The 19,302-nt window shown below is 40.7% G+C and overlaps 1 protein-coding gene across 8 annotated transcripts in view; it reads right to left on the bottom strand.

Moving 5' to 3' along the window:
- Positions 1-19,302, bottom strand: part of NFX1 (nuclear transcription factor, X-box binding 1) — an 89,074-nt gene that overhangs the window by 39,920 nt on the left and 29,852 nt on the right. For all 8 annotated transcript variants that reach the window (XR_007202217.1, XM_048296887.1, XM_048296865.1 and 5 more), the window contains exons 4-10: positions 10,293-10,370; positions 7,968-8,073; positions 4,350-4,421; positions 2,513-2,652; positions 1,456-1,555; positions 1,100-1,317; positions 241-338 (exon numbers count right to left, since the gene is read on the bottom strand). Coding sequence is in view for 7 of the 8 variants with exons in the window: in XM_048296887.1 (XP_048152844.1) it covers positions 241-338; positions 1,100-1,317; positions 1,456-1,555; positions 2,513-2,652; positions 4,350-4,421; positions 7,968-8,073; positions 10,293-10,370 (812 nt within the window). In the remaining variant the exon portion in view is untranslated. The remainder of the gene's footprint in view (positions 1-240; positions 339-1,099; positions 1,318-1,455; positions 1,556-2,512; positions 2,653-4,349; positions 4,422-7,967; positions 8,074-10,292; positions 10,371-19,302) is intronic.

Here is a 19,302-nt window from a genome sequence, read left to right as displayed (position 1 = left end):
TGCAGACTATTTACACTAATAGAACTCAGTGCAAGCTCTGCCATAATACTTTTAAAATTGCTTTCATAGTAAATAGCATGTTACCACTTCACAGTATAATCTAGTTACCATCTATCAGTTAGTATACAATGTGGCTCTTGCAACTGAGGAGCACAGCACTTCTTATGCTTCTTCAGCTCCTTTTTCTCCACAGCTTTAAAAAGCAGTAAGGATTACCTGTTTCCATGGTTACACACTCACCTTTTTTTTGAAGCCACACCTACAATAAATATTTGATGTGTGAGAACATGGTCTACAGTCTCCTTCATGGCAAAGGCTTTCACATGTATGAATGAACTCTAGCAAAATGAAAATACAAATATTAAGAATAAAAAAAGTCTATGACCTGGAACTTCATATTTATCAGGAACATCACTGGTCAAAGATACTAAGCTTATGTGCAGTTTTATTTCCCGATTTTTATTCCTGATTTCATTATTATGAACAAACAGCCAGACTGCACAACCTGCAGTGGTTTTTACACTCATTTTGGTTAAAACTCAAAATAGCTAATAAAATATTTATTTCTTGAAATTAAACATTTAAAGACCATGGTTTTTTGTTTTGTTTTTAAAACTATTGATATTGAAGGGTTAATCTAAGAACAAGGACTGTGTCTGTGTACTTTTAACAAAAGGAACAGGGTGGGCAGGATCTGCTTACCGAGCAGGGACAGAAGGAAGATAAAGGGACTTTGGAGGCAGGGGGGAGGGGGGGGAGGGTAGTACATTTGGCTTAGGAATGCAACCACAGCCAAAATAAGACCATAAAAAGCCTGAGCCAGGAGGAGGGTTTTATGGTAATGAGCAATTATAATATGTACGAGATTTCTGCAAATTGTGATGCAGATGTATGTAATTAAGGTACGTACGAAACGCACTTGCAGAGAATCAGAATGCACGCTAGGTGGAGCTATCCCCCCGCATCTGGCGCCGCAATAAAGAATGCCTGCTTCTCAATGCTACGTTGATGTAAAGGAGTTCTATTCACCTGACTTCCGGTGAATTTCAGTGACACTATGAGATACTTCAAATACTCTGATACAGAAATTTCTAATTACCATAGCTACCACAGGAAAGAGGTTTGCCACATGTTTTTCCGCATGATGGGATAGGATCTGTGCAAATTTTACGTTCAACACATCCTAGTTCAAGTAACTTGCTGAGAGGAGTCTGACCACAGGGACAACGATATACAACTTGTGGAAGTCGTGGACAGAGCTGGCAAGGCTGAGGATGGCATACTTGCTTACAGTTGTGCCTCCCACAATTTAATTTTCTGGAAAAAAATGTAGAAGAAACAAAAGAGAAAACAAGAAAAAAATTAAAAGGGGAATTATCCCAAGAGTACTACAATAAATCATTGTGAATAGAACGACCTTTTTCTTTTTAAAAGCGTAAGTTATAGTGACCTTACTTGCCACATATATTCTGACATGAGAAACTCCCAAAACCGTCAGAGAATTCTTCCTTTGATCCACACAATACTTCTTTAAAGTTGCTTCCACAGTAACACACTGAAAGAAAGCAATATCCCATAGAAAACAACACAAGAGAGTATCAGTGACAAAACACCTCCAGCAAATATAAAAAGATAAAAAGTGAAAAAGTTTTAAAGTCAATTTTTAGAAGAATAAAGAAGTTGCTCCTCTTTAGATTTACTTCATCAATGAAGGGTTTTTGTCCTACGTAAGTTGGAATTCCAGCATTATTTCTTTTGATAAAGCAGTACTATGTGCACAAAAAGTTTATTTATTAAAGCAGTATATATAAGTTAATTATTACCTTAAAAGTTGAGAAAATTAACTTGCCGTTTTCTGTATAAACTGTTCTATAAAATTATTTATATACTGGCATACATAGTTAATTTAATTTCCATTCAAGATCAAATTTAGAAAATTTTAACAGAAATCAAGAGAAGCTTGTTGTAATGTGTTTTCCTATACCTTTTTCTATTCTTCTTCCATGTACTGTCTAATTAATTCTTATAATTATAGTAGGATCAGTGTAGTATACTATGATCAGTAGGATCAGAGGACAATTCAGGTAAGAAAGGATTAGTTAGTCCAAGCCCTTACCTAAAAGCAATGAGATCAGACCACATTACTCAGTGTTTTATTCAGTTGGGTCTTGAAAACCCCCAAGAAAAGATGTTTTCCTTACAGCTAGTTACAAGGAATTTAAGCCCATTGTCTTTGATCGTTCACATATGCACAGCCTATCTCTGCCTTCTTAAACTACCTATTAGCTACTGAAATGCCACTACTCAGCCTTCTCAAGCTAACGAAGTCCAGTATCACCAGCCTGTCCTAATAAGGCACATGCTCCAACAGCCTAATCATCGTGGCAGGATTCCAACGATAGATTTTGGTTGTGTTAAGTAAAAACTGGCACTTGCCTCTTGGTACTGGTTTTTTTCACCCTCTTGTTTTAATTGTATAGGGTGGATACCCGTAAAGCATTTCAGTACTTACCTTGTTGTACTGTTAACTGGCAAGGTGAACATTTTCCTGCATGGCACACTTGAGTACAGCTGTGCTTTCCACAGTTTAAAGTATTTCCACATACATTAGAACAATGAATTTTTGTTGATTGGCCACAGCGAACTGAATGACTGCAGAGAAATGACACCATAGCCTGTCAGCTACCTTGACATCTACACAGTATTTAATAAAAAGGGAAATACATTTTCAGTAAAATGCCGAAGTCTTCAAAAGGCACCATAATTTACTAATGAAAGTCTTCAGGAAATAACACTAGTTTTTCCCTTGCTTCCCCTCTTCCACCTCACTAAAGTAAAACACCTATCACAGCAGTTAGTCTACAGAATTTTTCCTGGGGTGAAAATAGGGGAAAACAACCCAAGGTGACACTAAAACTTGGAACCTGATGTATAAACTCATGTATGCATTGTCAGAAAAGCAGATATTTCTAATCCAGACATCTTTCTGAAGACTTAAACAATCCTAAATCCATTGAGCACAATGAAGATAGGGATATGGGCCTTAACAGTGGGTCAGTAGTCTATGAAAATAACTGAGTTTTTAATTAAATTGTCAAAAAATGGGACAAAATCAATTCTCCTATTTTTTCAACTCTGGATGGCTCATACAATGGCTGTAAAAGGTCTATTTGAAATAGTAATTTTAAAACATCCTAACATCAGTGATGCCATGCCATATACCCTGGATGCTTATACAGTACATATGAAATAATGCTATTTTGAAGCAAGTTTTAAGTATCAAGTGTAGTATCACAAAAACCAGTAATCTGGTGAAGTAGGTAACATCTGGAAAAAATAACAAAACGAAGTTTTGCATCTATTAAACTTTTAAATGAAAGAAGGAGTCAGAAAAACAACAACAAAACAAACAAAACCCAAACAAAAAAACAACCCCCCAAAACAATAAAGAGGTGATATTACTACGGAAGATATAATTCAGTAATATACAACCAATCCGTTTTTCTGCTGAAGACAAAGTGCTTTTACCTACAAATACTGCCACAGAAATTGCAGTACCTTCTTCTGAAAAATTGTGTACTACTAGATTCAAACTGACAAATAATTGTGAAAGTCTGAAAAATCTTTTTTCCAGAGCAAGAATGCTAACACTGAAATTGGTTTATGTTTGTTTTGGTTCTGTGAACAAGCTTAGGCAAACAATTTATTACACAGAATCAGTTCTAGGTAAATAGAAAAAGGGATTCTAAAGATTCAGGCCAACTGATTATAAGAGATCACACATAGTATAGGTAGTACCCCATACTGCTGTTGGCAATGACACTATATGCACCAAACATGCAAGGAAGAGATAGCCTTCAAGTCTGGAATACACTACAGACTTCTCTGTACAGTTTCTGAGAAAAGCATGTGTTATTTTTGAAATTATTTCTGGAATTAAGTAATTCAAGACCTCATTCTACTCAGACAGAAAAGATGTGAACCTTTTTCTAGTACTTTTTCTGAGTCTTCTAGCAAATAAAATGAATAAATACTAGTACAGGATTTCAAAATCGAACCAGTTCACAGACTGCTCAGACAATTCAGCTACATGTATCATAAACTGACAAGTCTTTGTTTGTTATTTTGACTTTCTTTCGTGATAAATTGAAAGTAACTGCATTTTTTCAAAATATAGAATTCTCCAAATTATTTTAACCACAAATAAAAGTTAATGCTCAGATTGAACTTTGTTCAGCATATTTTGAATAAACTGCAAGAAAGAAAAAAATTAATATATAAAATTTTAAACTGTTCTTTTGTTTGTTTATAATAACTAAAATTTGTTTGCATAGTGGAAGCACTCTCACCTTGTTTGTCCACATTCACAAGTTTTTGTCACAAAGGCTGGGCACGAAGGGCAAGGTCCTGGGTGGCACAGACTTAAAAGTAAGTCAAAAAAGCAAAGTTAAATTTAGCTTTATTACACTCCCAGAGACACAATCCAGCATAACCCAACCCTAAGTGCATTATCAGAACATTATACAGGACTCCTACACTCACTCCTGCAGGGTATGGAAGCAGTCTTAACACAAGAAAAAATTATTTGATTATGACAGTTGTATCAGTCTCAAAGATCACTAATGTTGAAGGAAAAACTGTACTCCTGTCTGTCTGTACTGCTGTACTGCTGTACAGCAGTACCAACTGTACAGTACCAACTGTACTGCTGCTGTCAAGTTAACTGTACTATTAACAAATCAACTATGCTACTGACACATTTGATATTTTGCATTTCACCATTTCACCAGCAAACATGCATCAACTCAACTGTGCTCATCATTGATAATAACCAAAACAATCATCTTATGTCCAAACTATTAATGTATTTATTTCCTTGGTGATCTTAAACACATTAAAGATAAAACTTTCTCTGTTAATTTCTTCCTTTGAGCTGGTGGTTTTATCTTTGAACTCAGCAGTTCTAGTGCCACCAGTAAGAGGTGTTGCTCCTCTTCCTGTAAGGTAACACATGGGAGACACAGCAAGTCTGCCTCCGTTTTTTTTCTTACCATCAAGAGAAGTTTCCTGTGAGTGTCATCAATTCCAGTCCATTACATGATTACCAGATCTTACCTCCTACTTCAAGAAACACGAGATATTCCCTATCTGCATGTAAGACCTTAGTTGGGTACAGACAAGCCCAGGTTTGTGAAATTATACTTAACTATTTTGTCTGCACTCTTGCTCAGCCAGCTCCCAGTTCCTTTCATTTGTAAAAACAGTAGCTCTCATTTGGAGCAATTATTATTGGCCAGGACTGACCAGCATAGACATCCTAGCCAAAGAAAAAGAAAAAACCCAGAAACACCAGAAAAGCCCATAAACACAGACTACCCAGTTACATGGTAACTACTAAATTCCTCAAGGACAGTAACTACAAGTACTAATTAGTACACCAGTTACTACAGTCATACGCTATATAGTTGAGTCATGCCTCAGTTCGTCAACAGTGGTCTGTCTTCCTTTCTTCCTCTACTGCTCCTCCCAGCTGACAATAAGGCCTAATCTATCACTCAACCTATGCCAGCTCTAACAGTAAAGCCAAGCAATTGCACAATAAATGAATTCAAAACAATGAAAAACCCCCCATCACATAAAGCAAATCCAAAAAACAAATTACCAAAACCACTACAACCCTCCATCTTTTGATAGGTCAGTTTTATGACACAGTGAAGAGCTGGAAAAGCACCAGAGCAGGCACAAAGAAATGGAGGGAAAAAAGCAGAACTGGATGGGTACACAGGAAAGCAGGAAGAAAGCAAAACTGCGGAATTAATTAAAACTGTATTGTGGAACTTCAGACTTCAGACAATGAGAATTAACATGCTTTCTGCAACATACAAGATAACCAATCTTACAAGAAAACCTCTTGTAAAAGGACTGCACTATATATTTCACTATCTTGACTTTAATTCTCACGGATCCATGTAGGATTCTAAAGGCTGGATGCCAACTTCTAAACTTAGCAATCAGATTAAAGTAGATATAAATTCAAAATACTATGATCTAGGTCATAATTTGGAAAAGTGAGAAGGCCCACCATCTTCAGAAGTCTTGTCAAGTTTTTTACCTGGTCTATTATTTCTCTCAACACTCTCATATTCAAGCAATGTTAAGGTTTCTTCCATAACCCCATTCCTGGCACACTTTCTGATGATACTGTATCACACAACAGCAATTTATACTGATCACAAATATTTTAAAGTTGTAAATAACGGTAATAGTAGACTAGAGTGTTATAGCAAGATGCCTTTTGTTAGAACAGCATCGCACAATTAATTTTCAGACTTCTCAAAGTTTTGACAATGTGTGTTTCTGAGACAGTTTTCTGACCTCTTGTTAATATGAATAGAAAAATTGTAGTAATGCAAAAACTAATGCTTTGAAATCAAACTTCTGACTTTAGAACTAAGTATTCTCTATGCATCCCTACCTATACACGTGCTAAAATCTCTGGTACAATTTAGTTTAGGCAGAAGCTACAGTATGGCTACAGTTCTAGGATATACTTGACCCATACAACAGCAGTTAAGACTAAAATTCAAATTTCATTCAGCACAGAGACACACACAGAAGTTTGCAGTCAGGAAGTTCTCAAAGTGATTAAGAAGTCTGCTTATTTCTGATTGGGCAAAAAATATGTCCATGAACATATGCCTCCCAAGATGAAGGCCTGCAGCTGGTCTCCAAGAGAATCAGAGTTCTGTTCAGGGTATCAGCTACATCAAGTATAGTCTGAAAAGTTGATCTGATCTAGCATCATTCTATAAATTAAGAAAACACCTATGACACTTACATGAAATATAATACAAATCTTTGTGCATAAATACATAATACATAAATATAAATCAGATCTAGTATAGAAAAGAAATCTAATACAACATTTTCATGTATGGGAAAGAAGTATTAAAGAATTATTCTGACATTCAGTAAAATGTTACAATATATTTGAAATTATTAAATAAAAAGTTCAGAGTAAAGTTCTAGTAAAGTTCCGAGCTTTAGCAAATCTTGGAATAAGTGCCAGATGACAATATATTTGTTGGAATGACTGAAGTTTTTGACTGTGTACCAAGAACAGAAACAACTGCTTCTATTAAAAATTTCCAAAACCAGAAACATGAACAGATATTAAGGACCAACTTCTATACATGGAAATTGAAGCTATGTAACAAAATATAAGTTACGTTTCTGACTAGCAAGCATATTTATACATTGAAAAAGATCATATAATGGTGTTAATCTTAGCAATGCTACTACACTACTAAAAAAAATCTAATGTAAAACATCCAAAACTGGAAACAGAGGTGCTCTCCTTTGCCTCTCTTCACTGAATTATACCAATAAATGTTAGCAAAACAAATCTGAATTATATATACTGATTAAAATCTCCATGAGGGATTCTGGATAAACTATCTGATGGTCTCAACAAATAAAGAAATGCAAATACCCTTTTACCCTCAATAGTTTACAAGCGAAAAAAAAGAAAAAGAAACAAAGGAAAGAAGTCGTCTTTCAGTTTAACCACGTACCACTGATCTCAAATTAAGATACTCACACATTATTACATGAATAGCAGCACCTAAAACATCTGGTGGACCACTGAACTTGTTCAGAGTTACTTTCAGACACTATTATTTCTCTACTTCAATGAAAATTCTTGAAACCAAGTCAGACAGCTCGTTCAGTTCCTAAAATATGACAGAAATATTGCTACAACTCTTGTAGACCTCCTGTTCATGCTCTCATATGAACTCACTTTACACATACAAACACAAATAGCCTCCATTTCCTTCAACTCAACTATAAACCTCTATAGGTTCTAAATCTCTAAGCATATCCTGGAGTCAAAAAAATAAGCAAATACAGTCTTTAGAAATTTTCTCTAAATCGTTTCAATGCTTATATGATAGACATTTACTTACATGTTACAAAGATGCGGGCAGTCCAAACACTGCCTCTTCTTTCCACAAAGTTCCCCACAGCTATGTGGGATTTCATTTCTATTCCATTCAGGATTATGCACCTTACCTAAACCACGTCAAAGACAAAAAGATATTTATTGCTTTGAGTACCAGACTGCATTTGTGAAAAATATCATACCAAAGAGAAAAAGTGGTATTTTAAATACTGGCAAGTAGTCTTCTTTGACAAAAAAATTACACAAATGTTTACATTTTTCTGTACTGATATATACTCAACTTCTTTAAAAGAATGTACCATTGGAAGACCAAGCTCCAGAAGAGTCTTTCCTTCTGTACTCTCAATCAGCAGACATGCAGGTAGCTGATACTTTACATTAAATTAAACTGATAAAATACATGAAAACTAAAAGCCCCCTATAGTTGGTCAGGCTGCACAGTACCTAAGAAAACTGAAGGGTGAAACTCCCTTGCTGTCTCAACGCAGCAGAGAGAAAAAAAAAGGAAAAAGTAAAAAGATACGACTCCCAGAAAGTATGATCTACCTGGTATGGTAATGGGGAATAGGGAATTAAATGAGTGGGCAAATTATGAAAGTCACTTCTATAAAAAGAAGCAGACTCTACACTAATCTAAATATTAAAAGTGGATGAATTTTCATGAATAAAGCAGAAGTCTTAAACAAGAGGTATGTTAGCTTCAAGTATTCTGTATTTCAGATAAGTACTAAACCATATTCTAACTAATCTGAGATGCTACCGTCAAATCCCACAGCTCTAAGTGCATGAGATGATCATCAGGGTTAAGGTTAGCTGCCGTCATTAACACTCTCTTGGCCAGCGAGGAATTAAATTAACAGTCAAGCAACTGAGCCAGTGTTACAAATTTGAGTTGTGACAATCAAAAGCAGCAAGAAAATACATTTTTGGTGACATAATTACATAATTTTAACTCTTTAATATACCTATGTATATTCTACAAGTATTAAGTTAGGAAAATATGAATAAATGCTACAGATAGCACTTATTCACCTGAGTTTCAATTAAACTAATTGAATACCCAGGAAAGTCCCAAAAATCAGAAGCTTCAGAAGAAAAATAAGCTCAGAATTTCCTCATGAAAGTGTGAAAAAAAAATCACACTTAACCAAATTCAGTACATAATTAGCACCTTGCATCAAATATAAGATAGCTTTGCATAAGCAACTGATGATGTCCAAATTAAGTATCATTAATGTAAAATTATCTACAGAAGATTAAACTCTTATGTTACTCCATGGTGCTCCGCAAGTAATAATTCTGCAGACAATTTAAGGTTCTTACTATAGATCTCCTAAACCATGAAACGGTCTTTAGGCTCAGGAGAATTTCTTTCTGTTTAACAGAGAGATGTCTTGTCTTAAAAAGTCTAATTTTCATTTGGTCTAATTTACATTCATGGTCAGTTCATTCTAACGGAATTATTATCCCTATACTCATAAGATTTCACAACTGTCATACAAAAACTCTGCCTTAACTGCATTGCACTGTTTCTAACTGATTCACTGACACATTTAGGTAAAATGATAAAACTCTCCTATTTTAGCAAATCTCTCTCTTTTATGGCAAGTTTACTGACAAAGTTTCTGTCTCAACTTCAGAACATTCTATTTTCTAGAAAGTGAGGTGAAAGTTTCCAGTGACTCTGATTTAAACAATACAGATTACAGAAGTGTAGATTCCAAACAAAACTTATTGACACCTATGCAATTAAGTAAAATAATTAATATCTCCTTTTTGTTTTATATTTATGGCTTGGTGAATGCTGTACTCATGCCATTTACCTTTTTATTAAACACTTATCTACATAGAAGTCTGAAAAGCCTGAATATTATTTCCTATTTAAGCTCGATGTGTCCCTGAACAACATAAATCACAAAATTGCTGTATCAATTTAAAGGTTTAGGCAGCTGTATCCTTAAGTTGTATATTATTTTGGTGTATCCTGCCACAAAGAAAGACATAACACATGCAGGTTATTCCATTCCTTCTACAGAAAGAAAGCTTTCAAGATACCAGCCAAAATCTATCATTATTTCATAAAAGTCACTATTTTTACATAATGATATGAAAATATTTACCATGTGGGACTTAGTATTTCTTTCTTTTTATTTTTCAAGTGGCATATGTGTGATTCTCTGTGCAGCCACCTTCCAGTGTCAATAGAATTTAAAAAAAATGGAGTTCCAGGTATGTAAGCAAACAAGCACCAATATTGAAATTCATATTAACAAAATAGAATCATAATGACAAAACTGTTTTTCTTTGCAAAAGCAAGTGAGAAACTCACCACAGAAACAAGTGTAAGTTTTAGGAACTTGCACAGAAGCATTCTGACAAGCTGGACATCTCCAACCGCTATTGCCATCTGTAGATAAAAAAATATTAAAAAGACTTGAAATAAATAAAAGACCTAATCTGCAAGCCTAGAATAAATTCTTCTGCTCTGTTTCTTACCACAGCTGCAAATAAATTAAGTTTTCTACTTACTCAGAGGCAGTGAAAAAACAGGTTAATAAAAATACATTTTATACAGTATCAACATCAACACAGCCATGGTATTTCATTTGAAAAGGCTCCAACTTTTTATTGAAGCAAAGCCAAATGTTAAAATTCCAATTTTTCTATTATCATATGCCCTGTTATAAGACATACAGCTAGAGTATAGACAGTCTGCACCATATCTAAACTGAGAAAAAAGTGTTAAGAGAGGGAAATTGGTGAGGAAAACATAATTACCTCACACAAAAGCACCACCTGTACTTTCCTTTTCACTATCCTCTCCTGAGTTTATGTGTTTTGTAGAAGACCAGTTTAGTGTTGCCTCACATCCAGAATAAACCAGTGTTATATAAACCAGAATAATCTAATTTATTTATTTAAAGTTGATAATACCTAGATATCAGGACATTATTCTTCAAGTTGTTATTTTATTATATAGTAGTTCTCTTGTTTCTGTGTTTCAGGAGGGTCCTGGTTAGCAGTAAAGGAAGAACAGTAAAGTGTAAGAAAAGTGACATTAATGAACATTTTTCCCCAATTCAGTACACATCTTGCTATTAAGAGTATGAGTCTGAGAGCACTACTGAACACAAAAGGGGTCATAGAGAAGAGATATATATTTTTATATTGATATATAGATATTAAAAAAAAAACCCTGATTAACACTTTCTCTCAATCAATTCAGTGCTGGTAAATTAATAAAACTGTTATTTTAGAACTATTCTTCACTATTAAGAAATCTGACCAAGATTCATGATAATTTCATGTTATGAAAGCAGAAGGGATTGCAAACAGGAAACTATACCTATGACAAGACAATTGCAGTGCAATGACAGGCACACCTCAGTTCACCTTCAATTGGGTTGAACACTTCTTATGTTAACCATCATAATGCACAATTAAAATTATTTTCACAAACTGAAATGACCCAAATTACAGACTGTCTTGACAGTTTAGAAATGCAAACCTAATGCATTGCTATTCTTTTCAGTATTTAATGCCTATTCATACCCCTGTGTTGGTTTAACAGCCTGGTTTTTGGTGGGGGCAGAAGCTGCTTGAAGCTTCTACTATGTCCAGCACAGAGCCAATTGCTGAAGGCTCTGACAATGGGCAAGTTGCTAGCCCAATTAGAGAAGTTGGCAACGGCTCTCTGACGACATATTTAAGAAAGAAAAAAACCCCAAAAAACGCAGGAAGCTCTTCTTCTTCCTCCCCTCCAAGGGGTGGAGAAGCGGCTGCCGGGGCCCTTCCCGGTACGGCGGTTGGGGCCGCGTCACCGGGGGGTCATCCCGGCAACACGAGCAGCCATGCAGCCAAGACCATGTGGCCAGGATCAGTGCCAGGAGCACCCATGTGGCCAGGGGCGGGGTCGCGGCCAAAACTGCACGGCCAGGGCGGCACGGCCGCTGCCATCTCAGCATAGCTTGCAATGAACTTTACTTGCTCAGCCACTTGTAACCAGCCATGCTGTGGACAGAAGAGCAGGGGCAGCAGCAACTTCTCATTTTTTGGTGCCCCCCATGAGGAGAGGTGCTGAGTGGAGCTGGTGGCCAGCATGGCCCGTGTGGTGCCGGCGGGGACCATGTGGCCAGCAGCAAGAGGCATGGCAAGCAGTTCCCCGATGCGAAGCCCAGACAGGATCAACCTTTCAGCGTTGTAGAACTCTGTAAAAACTTTTCAATTGACAGAACTTGAGAACGGATGCCAATTCTCTCCCGAGTCAGAGAAAAGGCAAAGGTGAGGGAGGAGAACAACATGGGGACACTAAGGTCAGTGCAAAAGAAGGAGGGAGAAGTGCTTCAGGCGTTGGAACTGAGATTCTTCTGCAAGCCGTGGTGAGGACTATGATACAACAAATTGCTTCCCTGTAATTCATGAAGTGCATGGGGGGATGCAGAGATCCACTTGCAGCCCATGAGGAACAGTGCCCGCGCTGGAGCACGTGGATGCTGAAAAGCTGTAATCTAGTGAGGAACTCGAAGAGAGAGAGAAGACCCTTTCTTCCAGAGACAGAGAGAGCCCTTGCTTCCGAACTAGAACAGCTTCTCCTTAAAAGACTAAACCCCATGAACTAAAACGACTCATGATGTTCAGTTTTGGGACGGCTGCACCATTCAATGGAGGGACTCATGTTACAGCAGGTCGGGCAGGGCTGCTATTCCTGAAAATTAAGACCATGCTAGAAAATTTGCAGAGAACTGTCTCCTGTGGGAAGGATCCCATGGCACAGCAGAAGAAAGAAACTCTTTTCCCTAAGCATACTGAGGACAGATTTCTAGGAAGTGAACAACTGACCAAAAACCTCAAGTTTTGTCTCCTTGCGCAGTCAGAGGGAAAGAGGGAGGGGCTGGGAAGAAAAGTAAGTGTTCTAAAGGTTTATTTTAGCTCTCATTACCTTTTTTACTTTTAATTTGGTTAATAATAAATATTCTTTATACTGTTTAAGTTGTGAACCAGTTTTGCCTTAGAGTGTTTTTCCCCTAATCCTTACCTCAGCCATGAGGCCTTCATTTTTTCCCCTCCCCTGCTTAGCTATAGCAGAGGAAAATGAGTGAATAGCTTTTCATGGGTGCCTGGCTTCTAGTCAGTGTCAAACCCCGACAAGCCCTCTTTATCCCAGCTCATATTACTGTGCCACCAAGACTGCTGCAGAGATCTCTACTATTATGGGCTGAGCAGCTGTAGGACAGTGGCACAAGGCATATACTTCCCCATTTATGGTCAAGACCAATCTGTATTTCCTAAGACTTTTTTTGTTTTGACTGCTAGAAACTGAAGGATCTCAGAAGAAGCATCTCAGAGAGAAGTATTGAAAGCTACAGGCAAAAACTGGCAGCAGACGACTAAAAGGCGTATTTGCTGACAAAACTGGAAACAACTTATGTGGCTCCTCCTAAAGCCAGCATACTAAATACTATGGGATTCCTTGTGGGATTACAGTATAGTACAGTACATTATACTTAAGTACTGCATTAACAATTTCTTTCATTCTTATTCCATGCTATGTTTTCAAAAGCTGTGAAGATAAGTCTACCCTGAAAGCTTCAGGAGGCCAGCAGAAGACCTCTCCTATCAACAACTCCCCTGGAGCTGGATGCCCAGTCCTCTACAAGAAGCAGTTTCTCTAGAGTATAGTGAAGGTCCCCATAAAATAGGAACCTCCTGCAAGACACATTTTCTTCTTCATCATCATTGATTATCTTTGCTTTAATATATGTTCACCCCCAAGGGATAAGCATGGTTGCCTTCATCCAAAATTAGAAGCAATAGAAGTTTTATTCCAGGATTCAGGTGCAATTACAGTAGCATAGAATGATAGTAGAATGACGCCTGACATTTGTAAGAAGTGGTCCTGTAAGCACTCCTTACAAATCCTGATTACTAAAGAAAGTGAGAATGAGGATGATCCTACAGAAAGAACAATCCACTTTCATGAGTCTTCTCATGAACAGGAGTGAAGTAGGCAGAATTCCAAAGACACCAAAAGGACAGTCATCTAAGCAGAATCAACACACCTCATTCCCTTTTACTAGAGATTGTTTTCGCAATTGCTATCCTCTCCTTCCTTCTTGGATAAAAAGATTCCTTACTTGAAACTATTTTTCAAAATTTTTGGTAATTTCTATTCTGACCACTGAAACTCAGACGTTTAGAAGTGCTGTGTTAGAGGCCAGCATTTGACTGGTACAGATCACTAGCCCACTTGGAAGTGGAGACCAAGGGCAGAATAGAAAGAGACAGTTGTAATAACTCAAATATCTCCAATCCTTCCAGTCAAAATGGAAATACCAGTAAAACTATCTTCTCTACAAAGAAGGGACAAAATTACTTAAATTTTTGTTCTATCAATTTAAGGGCACAAGTTAAACACCACTTAACCACCAGTTTTTAAAAGAAGTAAAAAAAGGAAGGGGGCAAGCGACAACAATTTCCCCTTTATAAGCAAAGATCTTGTGTGCAGTGTAGGTATTTTTGTCAGATTGACCTTAGGTATGTGATACCTTAAGGTCACATTCCTTCAAGACATAATTCAAAATTTTAGTAAAATGCTTTCTTCCTTATAAGAAAGAATCTTTCCACAAGATGGCAAAGTGATGCCCAGCATAGCTCCTCCTCCTGACCAGGACATCTTCAAGATACAATAAAAATCCATGCTCTAGTTCTGAGTGCTGCAGACAACCTACAATTGTAGAAATAATGATGGGAAAAATGTGTGTTAATGTCTTCACAAATGACTCGATCTCGAAGAATGGGTGTGGGGGTCTTCACTAATGATATAAGAAACGGGTATTAACTTCTTCACATGTGACTCAATCTGAAAGGACCAATCATGTTCTGGAAGAATGGGTGTGGGGATCATTACAAACATCAAGCCGCCCAAGTTTGTTGCAGAGCCAAGCACAGCTTGAACTTCTGAATTTTGGGAAAAAACGGCAGCTGGGAGTTTAAAAGGAGGCTGCATCCTCTAAAAACTCAAGAGATCCCATGGGGTATGGCCTAGTGGACTCTCTCCCTTCATTCGAATAAATTTGCAGGACTCCGTCTTTATGGACACTGGCTTTTCACAGCGTGATTTTCTGCACAGTAGGGAGTCAAGTGAAGCACCCACTGGCTCACTGCAGCTGTCCACTGTGAAGGGGCTTTGGTCCAGCTGAGAAACTCTCTGGTGCTGAGAGTATGACTGCTAGAGGGTCTCATGAATGGGAGGACTGGGACGGTTCCTTAACACACCACAAAGCAAGCAGACCAAGAAGAGAGCAATGCCTTATGACTCCCCAGAGATAATCAGGAGACTTCTTCACTTGCCTTGGCCAAACCAGCTGTCATTTTTCACATGACTCCAATGGGTTTTTGAAATGCACTTCGCCTTTGTTCTCGACAGAAGAGTGGTGGGAAGCTGGAAACAGACTGTGGCTGTCCACAATTGAGGGTGGAAAGGAAGGTAAAGAAGTAAAAGCTCTGGGATTAACGTGGAGAGCTGTGACTAATACTCTCGCAGAAATGAAAACAGAGAGGAAGGTGGCCACGGCAGCCATGGAAGCCCTGGGGGGTGGCAGCTCCGGGAAGGAAAGAGGTGAGGGTCTCATGGAGCAGCAGCCGGAGGCCAGGGCGGAGTCCAGGGTTGCGCAATTCTTTGGGCTGACTGCGGGTTGACCGGTGAAGGGAACAACAGCACCCGTACGCTTGCTGTGGGAGCTGCTGGACGCGACGGGGAAGGAAGTTACCCCTCAGAAGTCTGAGGGAGAAATGGTCGCAAAGGCGAAAGTTCAGGCTCCCGACTCTGGGGGCGGGGCGTAGACGAGCATACGGGAAGCGAGTGGTCCTATCTCCCGGCCAAAAACGGCAGCACGCCACCCCCCTCTGCTGGACAGCGGATCATTGTCTGACTGCGAAGCAGCCTCTGAGACTTTGTCACCCACAGAGCCAGACCCAGCCAGGGCTGCCGGGGGTCAGCCCCAAGAGGAAGAGAAGCACCAAGAGATGATGCATGAATTAATGAAGAAGCTCGCTGAATTGTCTACACGTCAGGACACGCTGGAGTCTAAGGTCTGCGAAACCACACCATCAGCACTGTGGTGTCCCGTGGACCCACTGGTCAAGACAGCCACCAGAGTTCCCGTCGGGACAACCGGGCGCAGTGCCTACGGCCTCTCCCTTCCCGCAAGAGGAGGTGCAGCCATCGCCTCCATCAGCCCCGACGGTGAGGACTGATCCATTGTGAAGGAGATGGAATGGAGATGTCCATAACGCAATTATTGAAGGAGATTATTGAAGGGCTAGCCTGCCCTGTACTGATACAGGGGGACACCGCAAGGTGGGAACTCCATGACTGGAAGATCTTGCACCAAGCAAAGCAAACGGTCACCATGCACGGCTTACGGTCCGAAGCTACACGGAGCATCCTGCAGTTTATATTTACAGCAGATGTCCTGCGTCCGAATGATTGCATCAGCATCGCACAATTGTTGTTAACCCCTTCACAGTTCCTGCTCTGGGAGCAAATGTGGAAGTGGCTAGTACAAGAGGAAGCTAGCAAACACCAAGGTGATACACAAGACCCACTGTATGTGATCCAAGCTGACACGCTAACTGGGAGTGGGGCTTTTGGAGAGACGGTGATGCAACTGACCATGCCCATAATAATTCATCAGTTGTCATAGACTCTTGCCCACAAAGCCTCGTGGTCAGTACTCGAAAAGAAGAAGTCTCCTCCATACGCAGCAGTCCGACAGGGGCTGTCGGAGCCATATGGTCAGTTCATTGACCGTCTGTCAGCAGCCTTGAAGGATGCAACTGAGCTCTCTGAAGAGCTCCAAGAACAAATGTTCCGGACCCTTGCCTTTGAAAATGCTAATAGGCAAACTAAGATAATTCTTGCCACACTGCCCCAGGGAGCAGGAGTAGACGAGATGCTCGTGCGTGCTAGCCATGCGGAGCAGTCGTCTCAAACAGCTGCCTTTACCGCAACGCTGCAGAATGTCCCGCAAAAACAGGGACAAGTCATCGCCGCAGCACTGACCGGAGGGGAGGAAAGAAAAAAGGGGGCAAAGGCCGCTGGCCCACCTCCTGGTCCCCAGACAGGCAGAGTAGCCTGTTTCTGATGCGGTGAAGAGGGGCACCTGAGGCGCACTTGCTGGAAAACAGTGTGGTGCCACAACTGCAATTCCAGCACCCATGCCACCATAGCATGCCACCGTGTGGGAAATGGCCAGTGCAGCACGGTGGGGCCATGCGTCAGGACACAAGTGAGCGCCCCAAAGATCCACGAGTCGAGTGCAACCCCGGTGGTTTCCTTCAACAGAACCAGCCAGCCACCCGAGGGAGCCTCGGCGTGGACGTGGCAACCTCAATAGAAGTCACGCTGATGAACCGCCAGGTCACCCTGATCCCAACCACAGCCAAGGCCCCCCCGTCATCAGACAGCCCTTGTTTGGGTGGCCTACTCGTGGGGCGGTCATCAACCAGCCGGCAGGGAGTAGTGGTGCTCCCTGGAGTTATCGACGCCGACTACACTGGTGAAATTAAGATCATGGCTTACGTGATGCAACCACCCATGACTATCCCGCAGGGCAGTCACATTGCCCAAATCGTCCCCATTCCCCTAATGACCAACGGGGGAACCAGCAACAACAGTGTCTGTGGAGACCACACTTTTGGGTCCTCTGGGTTCGACATGTTTTGGACAATGAACCTGGCCCACAGATCTCAGCAGGAAGTGATCCTGTGAAGGGGGGCAGAGCCATCAAAATACAGCTCCTTTTCAACACAGGGGCCAACGTTACCATAATTAACCAGGCGGTATGGCCACCTGGTTGGGGACTGGAAAAACCAGCAGCCACGCTGGTAGAGGTGGGGGGAACACAAATCCCCCAAGTAAGTGCAAACCCAATTACCCTAGAGTTTGAGGACAATCAAACCATTGTGCGTCGCCCCTATGTTATGAAGCTGCCTCAGACCCTGCAAGGCCTGATCGGACGTGACATCCTTGTGCAGCTAGGCCTCGTGCTCACCACAGACCAGCATTTATGCTGACGGCCACTGCCGATCAGCCGCCCATATGGGCTCTCACCTGGTTAACAGATGATCCAGTCTGGGTTGAGCAGTGGCCAGTAACGGACAAAAGGCTGAAGATAGTAGAACAGCTTGTTACAGAACAGCTAGCGGCAGGACACATCAAGCCTTTGGTTAGCCCATAGAACCCCTCCATCTTTGTGATCCCAAAGAAGTCAGGAAAATGGCGCCTCCTTCATGACCTTCGACAAGTGAATGCGTGCATTCAAACTATGGGGGCACTGCAACCTGGGCTACCGGCTCCTACAGTGATTCCAGCGGGATGGCAAATCACTGTAATTGACTTAAAAGACTGCTTTTTCACAATCCCACTGCATCCAAAGGACACAGAACGTTTTGCCTTTACAGTGCCCACAAAGAATTGCAGTGAGCCTACTAAGCGCTACGAGTGGGTTGTCCTACCCCAGGGGATGAAAAATTCTCCCACACTGTGTCAGCTATATGTTGACTGGGCACTATGTCCATTCGACGATGCTACGCAGAAGCACTCATCTACCAGTACATGGATGACATCCTGATAGCTACTGCTAAAGAGTTCCCAGATAAAGAGATGCAATGGGTCAGAGAGCAACTGCATGAGATGGATTAGAGATCACCCCCCAGAAGATCCAGCGGACTGCACCATGGAAGTATCTAGGCTGGCTCTTATCAGAATCGCAAATTAGGCCCCAAAAGATCGAGCTAAACACAGAAATCTCCACGCTCCATGATGCACAACGGCTGCTAGGAGATCTGCTAGGAGATCTGCAATGGGTCTGCGGAGTCGCGGGAATCACGAACGCCGACCTTGCCCCCTTCCTGCCATGGCTGCACAGGACGAACGCTGCCGAACCTCGAGAATGCTCCCTGGACCAAGCAGCAGCTCTTGCCAAGGTCGCAGATAAGCTGCAGCACGCATGGGTGTCACGCAGAGAAGAAGGAGTCCCACTTGCCATCCTCATCACTCTGATCGGCACAGCAGGTTCACATGCCATCATCCACCAATGGCAAAAGAAAAAGGGGGTGGACATCCGGATTCTCAAATGGATCTTCCCGCCGACTCAGCCACGCTTCAGACTGCAGTCCAGGGTAGAGATGGTAGCACTTTTAATCTGAAAGAGTCGCAACCGACTGGTGGAGTTGGACAGCAGGGAGGCAGAGGACATCAATATACCGGTCTGGACAGGGGACCTGGAGTGGATGCTATGCCATGTGGAGGCACTGCAAGAAGCTCTGCTCGGATT

This window comes from Corvus hawaiiensis, chromosome 1 (genome assembly GCF_020740725.1).
Source record: "Corvus hawaiiensis isolate bCorHaw1 chromosome 1, bCorHaw1.pri.cur, whole genome shotgun sequence".
Taxonomy (NCBI): Eukaryota; Metazoa; Chordata; class Aves; order Passeriformes; family Corvidae; genus Corvus; species Corvus hawaiiensis.
The sequence above is the reverse complement of the archived record's forward strand: the minus strand, read 5'-3'. Positions and strand labels throughout refer to the sequence as shown.